The 17,646-nt window shown below is 37.5% G+C and overlaps 1 protein-coding gene across 15 annotated transcripts in view; it reads right to left on the bottom strand.

The window, feature by feature from the left end:
- Window positions 1-17,646, bottom strand: part of TNS3 (tensin 3) — a 304,187-nt gene that overhangs the window by 161,422 nt on the left and 125,119 nt on the right. For 13 of the 15 annotated variants that reach the window (XM_085302207.1, XM_085302209.1, XM_085302203.1 and 10 more), the window contains one exon: window positions 12,920-12,957. In XM_085302207.1, coding sequence (XP_085158333.1) covers window positions 12,920-12,957 — 38 coding nt within the window. Of the gene's footprint in view, window positions 1-12,919; window positions 12,958-16,789; window positions 17,014-17,646 lie in introns of those variants that run through there. The other 2 variants (XM_085302211.1, XM_085302213.1) reach the window with 1 other exon arrangement.

Raw genomic sequence — 17,646 nt, 5'->3', positions numbered from 1 at the left:
ACGTTCTTACATTTCTGCAGGACTGAAAGCCRAAAGAGGAATAGCCAGGGGGAATACATTTTATTTTTAGATCTGGGGCAAAATTCGTCCAGAAGTGCCCTTCTCAAGCAAACTTGAAGCCCTGGCTTTGGATCTCTCAATGCCAGGACTAATTATTCCAACATTGCTCCTAGTGTGCAAGGCAATCAAGGAAATCTGACCTTTTTGATGAGAACGAGTTCCATGGGCTCAAGGAACMATACTCTTTCCTCTCCTGGATGGCTTAGCCATCAAGCACTTGCAGGCCACACTCACACAACTGACAGCTCTCCCACACTGCATGGTCAAATGCTTTTACATTTTCCTACCCACGGTCTCTAGAACTATCGAAAAGTGACTTCTTCTAAAGGGTCTCCAAAATCCAATTTGCGAGCACAGAAATACARACAATTTCTGAGCACACAAGTCCCCAGAGAAATCCTACACAGGTACCTTTAGAGGCCTGATGAAAGTCAAGCACTTTGATGCTTTGCCTCTTTTTCCCGCCTTCAGTCACCACAGAGCTCAAGTCAGTGGAGCAAGTGCCGAGTAACACTGTAGTTTGCATGAATCCGACTATCTCAAACTCAGACATAATGAAGCAGTAGCTTAAATGAATAAATGATCTAATCATTCCTAGAGAGAAGAAAATTGGACTGGATGGAATAGAGGGGAAAGCAAGGTCTCCATGTTATTTATAGGTACAGGCTTCATACCACCTAAAAGGCCACATTAAAAACATATCCATACATATATATACACACAAATATATATATACACACACACACACACACATCCATACTTGTGATTTTAGTTAGCTGTACTTCGTTTCTTTCACAGTCATCTATCATGGCATTCCTGCATTACAAAGTTATATTTCTTCTTCCATAAATCAGCACAATTCACATACATGGACTTACCATTCTCAGTTGAGTCACAACACAAACTAGTCCGAAGGGTTGAGAACCAAGCAGAAACCTTTCACTTTTTCACTAAAATGTATTCTGGTGTTGTAAGTAATGGCCCCCTCTGTTAGGCTCCAATCTGCTCATTTTTGAGAGTAAAACAGCTTTGTTGAAGGCTGACAGTAAGACAGTGCAAGTGTCCTAATTAGTATTACAGCATTTCTGACTTTCTTATACCACAATCCCGATCCTTCCAGTCACTTAGATTACAAGTTTCTTACGCTCTCAAAAAACATATTTCAAAAAAAAAAAAAAAATCATTTCAAATATTTCTTAAATTTTCCAGCTGTTCAAAAGAGAAACAATGCAAAGGTACAAAATGTTCTTCCTATGACAGACTTCAATAAATAACTTTTATTGTCAAAGACAGCTCCTCTCAAACAGATGGTTTTCACCACAACTGTATTTGCTTTATAATGCTGCAATTGTGGGAGTATTTCAAATGGTTTTTTTTCAACAAGATAGAAAGAGACAAGGGAGACTATCTTYTCAAAATAATTACTAGTGGAATACTATGAAATGCTGTGTTACCACACAAATATAGTATAAGCAAATTCTGATGAAAAGTAGACATTTGAGCTTGCTGCTAATATAAAACATCCAGATTTTTTTCAGAGATGGAGCTCCTAACTTTCAAAACACATAGTACTCGCTCTCATACCRTATTTCCACAATACTGCTGTTATCAATAATGTCTCTAGTAGAGTTTCTATTCTTTTGTCATGTCAGTAAGGCAACTTCTTGCAATCCAATGCGAGGGTTGATCCAACATTTGGGGCTTTTAGAGTCTGACCATGTCATGATACATCTGGAATATTGCAAGAGGGAACTCATCCGGTTGCTAGGAGTAGACACACACATCAATACAGTATAAAACAGTAACAGCGCAAAACGCTATACATCATGGGAACATCTTGCATACTACCTAATTACTGTCACTGTTGATGTTCACAATACACTCCAAGATGTTCAAGATCTGTCTTTAGTTGTAACAAGAGATACAGAAATAAAGCCTCTTACATAAAAAGCTATGATTATGTACAGCAAGGGTAAACAGTTTATTTAAAAATATATATATAAACAAACAAACACCACCACCACCACATGCACAAAGAAAGGATGGCACGCTGTGGTAAGCTATTTGATTCCTTTCCCAGAGATGAATGTGATATACGCTATAATATGCCTTAAGTGAGAGTTCCAAGCAGCAGCAGTATGAAAGGTATCGTTCCTGTGTTCTTTAAAGGCTTGACAAATCTTTCCTTNAAAAAAAAAAAAAAAAAAAAAAAAAAAGGCAGGGGAAGTCTATGTGAACTCTCTTGTATTTAATACAGAGAGAATCAGAGCCAGTGAAGAGATTCCCAAATTCTGCCAAAAATGAGCAGTTTTCAAGGGAGGAGGAAAGGGAGTTTTCAAGGGAAGAAAAATCCAACCAAACAAAAAAACCCTCCTGAGGTTTTCATGATGGATACAGACTTCTCACTGGGAACTGTAATGTATCCATAATCTGATGGTTAACAAAGAAAAACAGAAATCGTTTTATATCCTTCCCTCACTACTCATCTTATTCTTCCCCCCTCCCCCTTATAAATCATAGGATTTGTTTTAAAAAGAAAAACTGCAAGGAAACAAACAAACCTTGAAGTTGTACATGTACCAGCTGGGTCTTGCACAACATTGCCAACTGTCTTTRAAAGTAAGATTAAATGAGGGTTCTTATCGGAAAACATTAGCATACTTTAAAATGCATTTTAATTTGGGAAAAGGCCCAGCAAATGAACTGCCCAACACACAATCCTCTAGCACAGCCCTTCTGCTACTTCAACAATGCAAGCTTTATGCCCATAAAAAGCAATTTCAAATCCCTGTGTCACTCAATACCTTACAGTTTAGATTCAATGAGAAGGGTCATTCATTGAACAGTTCGTTATAGTGATATTAAATCTAGCACAGGGCATAATATTTTTGCAGATAGAAGGATCTAGCATTACCTCAGCATACTACTTCTAGGGCAACCAGGAGAAATCCAAAGGCTGTTTCGAGCTGCAAATCTCATTTACAAAACTCATGTAGTAATCCCTTGGCCTTCAACTGCAAAAAGATTTTTATTTTAGCACAATGCCAACCAACACTAAAATGGCTGCATGTGTGGTAATACAACGTGTTAAACATTGTGTATGGGAAAAAAAAAATCCTTAAACTCTGTAGCGCATGCAGTGAACCTGACTTATGTATGCCCACAGAAATGCATTAACCACAAAAGTTCACATGGTTTTCTCCTGGTAACAACATGGCACAAGTTCTCACTTTAGTCCTGGATTCCATCTGCCCAAAATCTGAAAGAGTTAAAGAGAAAGGGGACTTTTGAATCCATATATGCTGAAATCAAAGAAAAAGCTCACACAAACCCTTCGAGAAGCAAAGTTGCCACATATACATTTCTGCTTATGACAGTTTTAATCTACACTTTTAGCAGTGCCATATTGACTAAGGAGTAAAAGCTGATGGTATTTTATTGATCTCAAAAAAGCAAATCTTCTCCAGGTTGCTAAATGATTTTAAAACTAAACGTTTTATTTAAAAAATACACTCAAAAATAATTGATGTTTGATAAACCATGAGTAGCCATGTGAAAAGTCTGCAGTATTTTAAAACATGTCTCCTCCCCAAAAAATTCCTTTATTTTTCTCAGAAAGCTTGACACATTAAACTGTAGCACATGAACTGCAACAGAGTATAAATACAAAAAAGGTCAGAAACAAAGTTAAAAAGAAATGTTATGTTTAAACTGGGACTACACCAATGTCACAGACATCTCTTTGGAAAGCAATACATATGTTGATCTCTTGCAAAATCTGGCTTCTGTTCTGTTTTTGTATCATTTTAAACATTCAGAGACAAATTCTTTCCTCCCTTTTGACTACACGTGCTGACTTCCATCAATAGCAAGCTGGGACAGCATGCGAATAGACAGGAAAGAAAGATATATTACAACCACCCTCAAAAGAAGAGAATATTGGCGATAGTTTGAGAAATGGCGACATCCAAGGATCATAGATGCTTCCATTTCCAAACTGCCCAAATGCCCCTGAGAACATACTGGGCCAATCTCATAACGGTTTCAGTGCAGCAATCAAAAAGTAGCAGAAATCAAAAACTAGCGGAAACATCACTTGGATTTCCCAGATAATGCTCCCTTCATTCAGTTCTGTCTGCCTTCCAGTTGTGTTAAATAACCTCAAATCTCAGTAGTTTTGCTCATTTAAAGAGAAAGTGCCTTGCCATCACCTTGAAGGGTCCAGCCTACTGCGTTCTTGCTTCTGCTATCAATCTCTTCCTAGTTTCACCTTTCCCCTGAAACCTCATAAGCTAACAACAGAATGATTTAGTTCCGTTCATTTTTTTTTCAGTCCCTTTGCCTGGGACATTGCTGAAGTAAAAGGACTCTTTCTTTCAGCACTAATGGAAGTCTAGAGAGGTGCTCCTTTATGTTTCAGCAATGAACAAGTAAGTAGTGTATTGCAATCAGGACATACAGCACACTGCACACAGAGGGAGAAACCACCACCTTTCTGTTCACACAATTTCAGCGGAAAACAGAAGCACTAGAAGCACTATTCCTGAATGACTGCACCGCACACTTTCAGCAGACAGTGAAGAACTTTTAAATACAAGATGTACATTTAAATTTCTTAACCGCCCTCCCCATTAAAAAAAAAAAAAAAAAAAAAATCAAAAGAAGCCAAGTGTATGCATCTGAAGTCAGGATTTAAACTAGACTCCTGATACAACTGACATAAAATTAAAAACAGAAGCAGAGAAGAAAATGCACAGAACATGAAAATAAGTACCATTGTTCTGAAGATAAAAACAAACTTCAGGTAAAATACTTGTACTTTTTAAAGTTTTCTTTTTTTTGGGGGGGGGGGGGAATTCAGTATTATTTACAAATGCAGGAGGAAAACATGAAAATAATCCAAAATAAGAAATAAAATACAAATTTGGTTGCAATACAACTAATACAAATGCACTGTCTATAACTGTTTTCTAGTTACCTGATCTCCAGCAAGGATGAACTGGGATGTGCTTATGTTGCATGCAGATAATGGTGAATTTCTGTTCAAGTTCCATTGACATTCCAGATGAATTACAACGGTTATAGTGAATTACAGTGCATTAAGCCTACCACTGTTCATGGAGAAGCCAGACTGAAAAAGAGAGTGTTATTTCATACAGAGAGTTCCCTTGTTCGCTTGTGTGCATGTATTATAGAGATGCACACATACAAGAGAGKGGGAACATAAGTACACGTATCTGCCAGCCACTTGGTGGAAACTATCATATTAAACATCAAGATTCTAAACTAAATTTAATTAAGGTAAACTAAGCAATAAATCCGGTGCAATACTGTCTTGGGATTCTGGCAAGAAYAACAAAATTAGCAATCTCTTCTCCTTGTTCCTGTACAAAAGGGAGGAGGATCCTTCCTTCTTGCTCCAAACAGGCAGAAGATAGGTTACCGTATGGCAGCATACCACATTCATCTCAAGTATCCGTCCCTCTATACTGCCAAGGACTGCTGATTCTCTTCCTAGAGTGAAACTATCCACCTTTATGCCTGTTTGCCCCAAGGGCCAAAGTGCCCATGCTAGAAAACACCCAGTCTTACAACCTTGCAAGGTTCCCTCAAGCAAGGGCAAGGTTCATTCGCAAAGCGATACAAGTACCACCCCAGTGACAAAGTCAGTAAGTAGATCCTTTTGAGAGGCAACAGAGCTTGTGCTCAAAATCTCTAGAGTGTTTTAGAAAATATCTGACCAATATTAGTCTCTCTTTCATATATATAAATTTATGACAGGAAGTTCTTTATTTTTGTAATACAAGTTGAACATGCAATCCAGGACCAAAACTATCTATCACTCCTTGCTTATTTTTATTGCTGCAATTGCTTTTTGGCTCCCCATCGAAGTGTTGAAAGTACTGTTTTTATAGTAATTCAAGCTACATTTTTTATTTCTATGCATTCTTCCGTAATCATGTTTGTCTTTCCTAGACCGTTAAAGAGTCTAAGAAAGAAAAAGATTAGAGTGTCACAAGGGACTATGGGTTAGGGGGGGAGGGAAGGAGTCTTCTTCCAATCCTCTTTAGTCAGCAATAGCTTAAACTGTTTAAAGAAAAAGGGAGAGCAGGGTCAAGGCAAGAATTACATTTTCCCAAACACCAATGCTTGGAAAAAAAATTAGAAAAATGTGGGCTTTGAGAAAAATAACAGGACAGTGTCGTATCAGAATTTGTACCTTTTATGAGTTRAAAACAATTTTGTTGGCTCTACAAAGGAGAAATGCTAAAATTGTATTATACCTCTGCTACTTCTCTAAGAAAAATAAACTACAGAGTTTGAAGATAATAAACTGCTTGGTCTGACTTTACCAAGTCAGTGGCACACTGCTGCTCAGGAAATTAGTCTGAACAAGGATTTTAGACCAGTAATAYAAATTCTGAAGCTTTGATTAATTCTGCACTCCTTTAAGATGTCTAGACAGCTTCTTGAAAGGTGAAAAAGGGAAGCGTGCTGAATCAAGCTCCATATATAATTAAATGAATCCTAGTGAAACTGGAAAAAGTCATAGAGCCATCTGCAGTAGTATATTTGTTTCCTTGAAACATCATTTTAGACTGGCAAAGGATCAAGCTGTATTATGTAATGAAAATGTCTTTTTGGCTTAGTTCTAGCAAAAATATCTTCCAGGTTAAGGATATAGGCAGCGCTCCCTAGGAAAGCTCATGGCAYTGCACACCCTTGGACATCTTGATTCAGCACAAGTCATCAGTACATACTTAAATCTATTGATTTTATGAGAATTTAAGCATTTGCTTATGAGTTTAATAAAATRAGGACTTAATACCAAGCCAGGTCTCAGGGGAGAGAATTAGCATACAAGAAATACGTCCAGAAAGTACAGCTCACAAGGTTCACCCTCACCCTTTTGATTTTCCCATAGGAGAAGGGATAGTTCAAAAGTGGTTTTCAAACCCCAAGGCTCCAAAGAGCAAAGTTGGGCTGGAGAGGAAGCCTTTTAATGCTTCAGCTCTGCACCACATACGCACATAACTGACAGAGTGAAAGTAAAAGAAAGACAGGGGAAAAAAAAAAAAGTATCCCAGGATAGAGAGCTAAACAAAAAACCTGCGGTCTGACTGATGAGTATTCCTATATCGCACTGAGGCGGTGGGGAGCCTCAAGATGATCCTACAAAACAAAGCGAACTCAAGTCATAAAGCTAGAGCAAAGCCCTAGGGCATTATACATGCTGTAGCTTCTGAAACCTCAACGAACTTTAATTACATACCTAGCTCTGAATAGACAGCCATACAGAAAAGTCTCCAAGTAAACCATGTCAGGATTGAGGCAACACAAGATATTAATTATCCAAATTATCTGAGATTTGTACAGCAAATCAAAATTATTTCAGAATTTATTCTCATGTCTTTTTCACTGTAAAAATAAAAAAAAACAAAAGAAACAAAAAGCACCACCTTTTAGTGACAGTTTTAAAATTTAGTACACACAGGAATAGTGGACATTTTCCTCTAGAATGATTTTCCTCCCTCACCACTTTAAGAAAAAGCACAGAAGATAACTATAGCACAAAAATTGTCCTTGCTATTTTTATTAGTAAATTGTCAAAATGCTACATTATGATAATAAAATAACAATTTAAAAGGATAGGTTTATTTCTAAAACAGTATGCTGAAAAAACAAATAAATTACAATAATTTAATCTATGTGAAGTCAATGACAAGCTTACAAGGGCTTTCTGTAAGCAAAAAGGCATCACCACAGCCCAGAAAATTAGCATGATGCCATTCAGCTGAAGGGCAGCTTTCTTGGGCCCTCTTTTCTATCAACGCACAGAAAATGCTTCAAAGCACGGTTCATCAAGCCACTTTGATGAGCACACACATATGTTAACAGGATAATCTGTAACTTTGAGTGGGTGTAGCCAGAATATTGAAGAAAAGTCTCTGTTTAGATACAATCACATCTCTCCATTAACGTATCTCAGACTTCTGAGGCTCAGAGCAACAGGGCTGTCAGAGCTCAGTGCTGCCGACGTAGAATGCTGATGAGTGAGGAAGGGATCCACTGAGTACTGCGTACGCACACAGACTGCTTGACAGGCTGCATCCAAAGTCAAATGTTTCTGCAAGTCCCTTTACATTAAGATCTTTGATGTTGTGCTGGCAGGGAACAGCAGACAGCTTCACAAATCACAGTTTATAAGAGGTCAGGGACTCGTTCAGAGCAGACCGCTTGACTAGCCCATCCATGGCAGGGAGCGCTGAGAGCTCCGTTTCCCCAGGACGGAATTAGATTGCTTCAGTCCTGAGCAGCCTCCCTGCTTTTCATCTGAACAAGCTTGTCTGGGAGACTTCTCAACATATTTGTTGCTTTCTGCATGAAAAAGTGCTTCCTGACATCTGTTTCAAATTTGTGGGTCCTTAATTTCCATTAATTCCTCCGCTCAGCTCCCCCCTTCAGGGCTAAATTGCAAATAGGAATCTGACAGAGATGAATCTCTCTCTTAAGGCTTTATATACAGTCATCTACCACATTCACGTCTGTCTGCATTTTTTTTTCACAGATATTTCCAAGACAATGTGGAGGGGGGGAAGTTAAGCTTGCTTTTACAACTCATCCAATTTTAGCACTTGTATCAACATCATCCTGTGGATTTACGCTACGTAATTTCACATTCTACAATCATCTTTTTTGCAAATATGGTAATGGCACTGAATATAACTGGCTGAAAGTGCAACATACTAATCCCTGCTTCCATGTTTTCTTTTGCTTTTATAGCTTCAAWTTTTTTCCCCCCTCCCGGGTGTGCCCTAGATTTGGAAGTCTTACTACAAGGCTTGCCTACATTTTTTATTCTCTCATTCGGTGTTACAATAGGGACAACTAAAAAACTCACACGGAATTTACTCAGATTCCATTCTAACTTGAAGAAGTCGAACTTTCAGACAAAGTTCAAAATTCATTCTTCCTTCATTTGTACACATTTGGAACAAATTCAGAGCCCATTTTATTTTCATGTCTACATAAGCCTTATTTTCATGGATGACTCATAGTATATAAATTTTACTTTGTTTTTCATTAACAAGCATAATATTGGAATTCTCTCAGAAGTCCTGAAAACCAGCCTTGTACTGTTGCTGGTGAAAAGCTTATGCTGCTGTTTTTACCTGAACATATTTACCAACATTATTTGTTTTGTTATGGAACTTTACGGATAGAGTTGCGCAAAATAATGTTTTTTATGAACATTCATGACCTCAGCAGTCTTTGGGTTAATACTTTATTGTGCTGATGCATTATTCTTTTCAAAAATTACTACAAGGATACCAAAAATGCAACTTTCTTTGTTCTCATTCCTTCTCTTTCTGCATGACTTTCAGATGACTAACTGCTTACATATTATATCCTGGGGGATGTTTAACTGATGTAAAAGTAGTCATTCCCTCTAAGCTGTGAACAAGGTAGTTTTTATAAAAAGATGCATACTTGCCTTGTAAGTAAAATATATTCTACAGAGGACGGATACTTCCAGGGCAGACAGAGTCCATGAAACTCTTCCCACAAGCCTCAACTGGATCTGAATCWGTGCATGTGATTATGGCTACAGCTTTTCTCAAGCTTGCCTTCAACATCTTTAGATAGTCTTAGTATATTCCCAATCCAGCACAAAACCCACCAGAACCATTTATATCTTTAATTTACCAAACCAAAAATACAGCAGCCATGTCAAGTAATGGAGACAAGATTCAGATCTTAACCTTCACGCACAGCGTGACACCTGGACACTACAACAACATCGTCCCAGAGAGCCAGCTAGACCCTCATCCAAGTAGGGAAGAACAACAAAGATGCATAGAACAATTCAGAATTTTAACTACTTGTTGGCTTATTACTTCTCTAAAAAATGAAAAAAAATCTCTTGTATGAAACCCCTGAGCATTCAATCTAATCTCGCTTACACATTTTACTTTTTTAATCTKCTGTAATACACACTAGTAATTTCCTTTCAATTATTTAAAAATCAAAATATACCAGTATCTAGATGATAGTTATGCTATCATATACTTTTGGCACTCCATGTATTAGTCTTTTCAACACCCAACACCCAGACGCCTGACAGCATAAATACTAGCTGAAATATGATTTCCTGTTTATAAAATATAGCACATGMATGAAATGATTGGTCTCCGAGAAAAAGTTTAAGGAATTGCTAATCACAGTCTCCAGCATTGGTTCTGTACCATAACTGCTGGAAACTCAAGAACTATACAGCAGCTACCCAAGCAAACCTACAAGCTTCCAACATTACCAACAAATCACATTCTCCCCAGTGGAAGTCTATGCTGTCACCTGTATGTGCTGTTTGGAGAACCAAAGCTAACATACAAGGAGGGATCAAYTGCATCATCTAACCTAATAAAATGTATCTCTTTGTACAAAACTTCTATTTCTAGACTACTATCACTACATTTATATCACTAGTTACTACTAAAATGCCTTGAAATTATGGATTTAGATGATGAAAAACTTTAAAAAGCCTTATCTAATTTGCACATTTAACTACTACTGTTTGCATTTTACTATTTTGTTTGAGGAAAGAACAAGATTTTGCATTTATTCAGCATACTATATAACATGACACATCTCCAAAAGCACAAGTACCACTTTCTTCTCCAAATGAGAAATTCTCAGCCAACTCCAACTTTTATTTACCAAAACTTCCCAGAATGGCCCAAGAAATCAAAGTACTTACTACAGGTTCTCCTCTTAAATGTATTTATATTTCTTGGAAACATCAAAACAAACAAATCTGTCCTCAAGGCCAAGCATCAGACAATAAGACAGACAGGGACAGATCTGTAGTCTCCAAAAACTCAAGTGTTGTAACTGTTACAAGCCCAGTCCTCATGCTTAGCAAATATTGATCAACAGTTTTGGTTAAAAAGCAGGTAACACTGTCCCATGAAGGTGGCTGTAGGAAAGCAAAGTAATGCCCTCCAAGATTTTTWTATTTAACCTGTGACAGTGTTTAARTGTCTTTGATTTCCACAGATCTAGGGATATGGAAGTTTTAAGACATCTGAGACACAGAAGTATCCATCTCATTTCAGCTACCAACAGCACAGCAAAAAGGAATTTAACACTAGTGGATTTGTCTAATGCCTGGGTGCTACTGTACTGGCCCCGGTTTGATCCAGTCCTGCTACAGCTTCACACAACACAATCACACAAAATGATGACTTGACAGATCCTATAGTCTTTCTGTCAATTAATTTTTCAGATCTCTATGTAAACCTGAAAACTTGGGACTGATCTGCACAATAGTTTTTACTCCAAAGATTTAATCAGGCCAGTGCCAATGGAAAAAAAACCACAAAGCAAAGATATGAAACACGTATTCACAATAAAAATCACACCTTTGTGGAAAGGAATTTGATTTTTCTAGTTTGATTTTACATTTACATCCATGATTTTTATTATTATTAAAGAAACYCTGCATTAATTCAGTGTAAATTTTCCAACAGTGAAATAACAATAAAAAAATACACAATACATGAAGGTGATATGTTAGAACAACCTAGGAATAATAACTGGCACTCTCATTCACATTTTCTTGGGTCCTCCTTCTGTGCTGCACAATACATGTTATCCACATCTATCCTGTCATCTCCTTGTTTACAATTATCAGAATAAAAATATATCCAGTGTCAAACAATATACTGGCTTTTAATGTCAGTTCTTTGGCTACGTACTTAAGAGAAGACAACAAAAAATTCAGAGTGGCACCATTAGTTTTTCCCCTCTGGTAGTATTTGTCCATATTYTGGTTCTCAGCTAACTTTCCTACAGGAACACTTTTGAGCACCCACATAATTAAGTATATACAAAATCTGTATAGCTCAACAAATAAAGTTTCTGATYTTTGTATTTTCATTATAGAAACCAAAGGAAGAATCAAAAATTGAACATGTTTAGTATTAATTTGCTCCTTCACACACACTTCATGAAAGTGTGTGGACCCTTGAGTAAGAGGGTTATTCCTCCCACACCTCATTTCAGAATGTTCTTATATGTCACAGATCAATGTTCTGACACTTGTCAGCTGAAAAACAGTCTTTTTGTATATACATAGATTTCTGCTGTCCTGAGACTTTACAGATATTCAAGATCTATTTTAAAAGTCATTTTAACTTAAAAACTCTCATCTTGGGCTTTGAAAACATAGCTGTSACTAGTGACACTTGCTTTAAGCACAAAGTTAACAAAACTCAATTTAAAATGTACAATTCTGAGAAGCAATAAAAACTCTGCCCTCCATTTGCTTCCTAGTTTATCCAGAGTATTCTTTTATATGAAAAGGGACTTGGAAATTTTAAAAATTAMCCAAAAATCTAGTAGTGAATAGGAAGTAGAAACATTCTATAGTAGAAAGTGAAAATAAATTAGTAATATACTTGCATTTTTCATAACCCTAGGCTCAAAGCTTGCATTTAATTCTCTACTGCTKTAAAATTTAGAACCAGAAGAGCAAAATACACCTCATTTATTCAGATTTTTTTTCTCCTTTACTGGCACCACCGGGTAGATTATATTTCACACAATTAGTTTGCTGTTTTCAGCTTGAAATATGTCCTTCTGTGAGAGGAGTGAGAAACTAAACCATTGATGCAAATGTTTTGACTACACAGGGTCCCAAGTTTTATTAATTGCAAGAGCAGTTCCTCAAAGAAAATGATTCTTTGCGACAGCTAGGCACTTGTTCTAATAATCTTTTTAATTAGTTGATACATTTCTTACAGTCTAATTCAAATACATAGGGATCATCAGCAAGCTGAAAAGTGAACAAGCTTACCTTCTCTTCACATTTCCTGTGGCAGGCATACTTGCAAACTAAAAATAAAACCAAAGAARACAAATCAGTACAGAAGCAGATGGATTCTCCCTTCATTTCTTMAGATCAGCCTTCTACTWGAAATCCTGCCAACCTCAAGCCTTTAGATWAAAAAWAWATATATATATATTTAWGCATTCAAAACAAACAAGAAACCTTAACAAGAAGCATACTGTGSGTTTAGGTTTTGCCCCATTCTCAAGGGGGCTGTTATCAGCTCTGGGCTTTCTACCAGCTGAGGGTAACGTGTGCTCCTTGGCCGCTCAGCTTGCCACCTACCTTTTCAGCTCCATATGCATCAGAAGCGTTACCACCAAAGTAACACGGAGAGCAAGACTCACTTGTTCCCAATAAATTRTTTGAATCCTGTGAATCTTAGTCACATCAGCAGTTCTAAGACCTCAGAAGAGCAGAGTGAACTCCAACTCGCAAGTGACCATGACTGTTCAAAGGCTTCAATTTCAGATTGTGAAATAGAGTTTGCACAATGCTACAAACAGTATCTCCAAGAGGTTAACATTTTTTTTTTTAATTCCCGCTGACCTCAGAGCAGGCAAGGATGACTCATACAGAAAGGCAACACTTTTACTTAAGAAGTACAGATGAGTAATGATATAACTATGAAGCAGTAGCATAATACCTAGAATGGTTCTTGAACTGGATACAGCCTGATTTGGAGAGATTTTCTGTTTATCCACACTTGATTCCTTATACTGAAATTTGCTGCATTTTCATGCAAAGCCTATGCTTCGGGTTACTGTGAGCTACATTAAATTTTAAATATAGGGAAAAAATATGACTTATTTTATCTGCAAGGTCAGTAAGTAATAGAATACCACAGAGGTTCAGCGGGACRGTTAAGCGGGCCTAACCTTAGAGCATTAAAGCAGAAGGAAGGTATTCTGCAGCCTGACTCAACAGCAAAGATGCAACTACCAAAATGCGAGGGCAGCAAACACATGGCCACATCAGAATCAAGTGCCTTGCCTGTTGAATGAAAACTCTCACACACCAGTTAGCATTTTTCCTGAGAAATAAGGCTTACTGACCCATGTTCRTAATGAATCTTATAGGTGCTACGTTTCCCAAGGTGTTACAAGTTATARAAGAGTTCTTTGTTCATAGTCCTTCAGCAGATCAAGATTCTTTACCATAAAAACATTATTAGTGTTCATACAAATACAGTCTTAACCATTAGCATTGATAATGATCAAAATCATGCACCACTTAAAGATGCTATCTGTTTTAAAGTAAATGGACAACAGCTTTTAATCAATGAGAAATTCATTTTCTTGCATGCTAGCACAGCAGATGCCCAAGTTCATTAAGTGACTTCATGCACAGGAAGGATATACATAGGAGAAAAAGTTTTAAAACAGTGTAATTTGCTTTGACATTGTAAAAAGCTAACAGATGCACTCAAAATATGCATAAATACTATCTAATCTTCTACAGTCTAATTGGAGGCCTCCAAAAAATCCATAAAATATAAAAAAAATGAGATGAATAATACTGTAATTTACAAGTCTACACTTCTTAAAAGACAATCATAAACAGTAAAGATCCTCTTCTTTCTCTATTGAGAATTAAGCTGGGGGGGGGGAGTGCCGAGGATGAAATACAAAGCCTAAAATTGTATTTCTTTCATGGTAACCTCAATGATTTTGCAGTTGGATCATGGGAGGAAAAAAAAAAAGAAAAAAGAAAGAATCACAAACATCACAAACAATATACAAAGTCTTTAATAAAAAGATGTAAAGAACAGTAAACTGCCATAGACTATGTTCTCTTTCCACGTGCATCAGAAGTCTGAGAGTTTCCCTGCTGTTATGCAACGTAATAGCACTGTCTTTGCTGGAAAAGAAATCAATGAAGTCAGAAGGGAGTTTTCTCTGAGTAGCAACTACAAGCCCTTGTCTTGCAGCATCATCACATTCAAACTTATAAAGCAACAGAAATACGGATTGGCTTGTATGCCAATACAAGCTCCTTATATAATTACAGGGTGAAGACTTTACAAATAAAGCTTTCCAATCTTTATGACATTCAGTGGAAACAAAGAGTATCAACAGACAATTAGCTAAATAAAGATCAAGCAAAGACAACTGAACCAATCCATGAATTTTTCCGTGTATTTAAACTGATAACATTGATGTTAGAAATCAGATTAATTTGTATAACCAGCTTCACTCCTCCTCGGCATCCAGAAATCCCCTACTCATATCTAGAGCTAGTGCTTTTATGGATCAGACTAAGTCATTACCTTCTCTTCCTCACTGTCCAATAAAGCTAACAATGATAATAAAAGCGGATAAAAATAAACACTGAAATGAGATCACTGTCTGTCTGTCCAGATGCTGGGAGCACGAAGTGTTCCTCTGTGTTCTGAAGCCAAAAGGAGATTCTCCCCCACCCTCTGCGGCGAATGGCAAAATGTTTATGCTATACGTTACTCCTGAAAGACAGACCAGGTACATCCAGTAACAGAAATGGGTCTCTAAGAGCAACAGATTTAAACACCGATTCCCACTTCCTGGAAGATCTGAATTTCACTGGTAGACCAGATCTCTGCCCAGAGCAACAAAACTTAAGTGACTGAGCCCATTCTGACAAAGACTGTTCTTGGCACTTACCAGATGCTCAGGAGTTCAAAGCATTTCACATTAATTATGTATGCCCAGCAAGGTTAGGCAAGCTTTACTTGCATTACACAGACGGGTAAACAGGCTCACAACTACGGGGGTATTTACACAGAGTTAATAAATAGTAATGACCAGAACAGAGTCAGCCCAGTAGCACTCATCACCGGGCCATACCACAAAACCCTGCACTGAAGAAACTGCTGGAGAAATTTTGCAAGTTTTCATTTGCTGGCAAGTTGCCTATTATTTTTTGTTTACAAAGATATGCGTGTGCACATGCATATATAAATATGTATTGATAAACATAAAAACATCTATAAATATATACTCTCTCAAAACAGAAATGTCTTGTTTGCAGTAAGCATACAACCAGACCTGCTAAAACCAAATCAAAAAAAAAAAAAAAAAAAACTTTAAAACCTTTTAAACTAAACTTTCCTTTTATTTTCTTACATTACGTCCTTCCTCTCTAAAGGAAGAAAAAGAAAGGCATAAAAACAAAGAATTATCATCTCCATCAGCATTCGAAAGAAAGGGAGTTATCTAGAAATTACCATGAATTGGAAGCAGCAAGCATCCAGAGCAAGYGAACCGAGCAAAGGCTGTGCTGTGGCAGCCACAACTCCCCACACGGCTGTAAGCAAAGGCAAGTTTACGGAGGGAAGTGCCACTGCCACTTCAAAAAGCATCCCGTCAAAAAGCAGCTCAGATACTTTGTCCACCATAGCTCTTAACATCATAAACAGCGAGAGATCCTTCCATCACCACTAGCAAATTAACCACTCACCCACAGAAAACAAGAGGGCTTTTTTTCGTATTTACTTACTGAGAATTCATCTCATCTCAGCTAAGGCTACTATCTGGCAGAACTGTTCTGCCTGGATGTCTGCGCCCTCTCAGCCCAAGGCTCTTTCAAGCTAGCGTTTACAGCACTTTCAAGGAGAAGGATTATCTCAACCATCAGATTGACAAAGACACTGAATCACTTTTCCATCTGCCAGCTGTTTTTACAGCAACTCAACAGCAGAAAGATGCACTTTCGGAAGACTTCTACGGCCAGAAAAGCAGCAACATGCCACAATCACGCAGCCCCTGCTTTTTCACTCCATCAAACATGCAATGCAGAAACACAGGACAGCAAAGCACACTCGCAGCTCACCACTTGTTAAGGAAAACACTGGCAACTTACAGGAAAAGGATCTCGACAAGCAGTTTCTACCGAATGCTGGCATTCTTCAGACAGAGCTCACGAGCAAAATAGCACTCAGCTCTTTTCGGGACCACGGCCCAATTGTCTCTGCGTATTGGAAAGTTAAAATCCGTCTGAAACAGTCCAGAGGATTTAATCAATGTCACACTCAGCAAGGCTACTTCAGCGCTTCAACGCAACAGCTGAATGTCTGCATCCCACACATCAGCTCTCGTCAAATACCAGACTTTCCAAATTTGTGTTTAAGAATTCTGGCATCAGTTCCAAGAACAACTGTCCCAAGCTGGCTGGCAACGAAACGGGGACCACACCATATTTAGTCAATTTACTATACTTCAAAACATTTCCTAAACAATAGCTCTGAGAATCTAATTTTAAACAAGGGAGGGAGAGGAAGAGGAAAAAAAAAAGAAAAAAAAAAGAAGAAAAGAGTCACATTTCTATGGATCAAAATGAAACTCATTAATTCCTGAAAGTTAACAGTGCTGCTACCAGGGTAGAGCTAGAAGGATACGCAGAGTGAATCAAACTTTTCAGATTCAAGCTCCAGAATTTTTATGAAATTAAAGTTCTGTTTCTTACTATAGTCTTGCACATAAGACAAGCTTGGAAAACTAGTAGCAACATATTTACAAAGTAACAAAGTACTCCAGCAAACTAATCACAGCATGAGTTGTGGTTTACAACTGCTGCTAAAGCCATTTTTTTTTTTTTTTTTTTTGATGAAAGCTACTTATCTGCTCACATTTTAACATTTCCTGAATGCACAGAATGGCAATATATTGATTGCCATATACTATTACACCATACATGCAATGAATACTGGAACATGACTA

The sequence above is a fragment of the Rhea americana genome, unplaced genomic scaffold, assembly GCF_003343005.1.
Source record: "Rhea americana isolate MKP2758 unplaced genomic scaffold, rheAme1 scaffold_189, whole genome shotgun sequence".
In the NCBI taxonomy this organism is placed as follows: Eukaryota; Metazoa; Chordata; class Aves; order Rheiformes; family Rheidae; genus Rhea; species Rhea americana.
The sequence above is the reverse complement of the archived record's forward strand: the minus strand, read 5'-3'. Positions and strand labels throughout refer to the sequence as shown.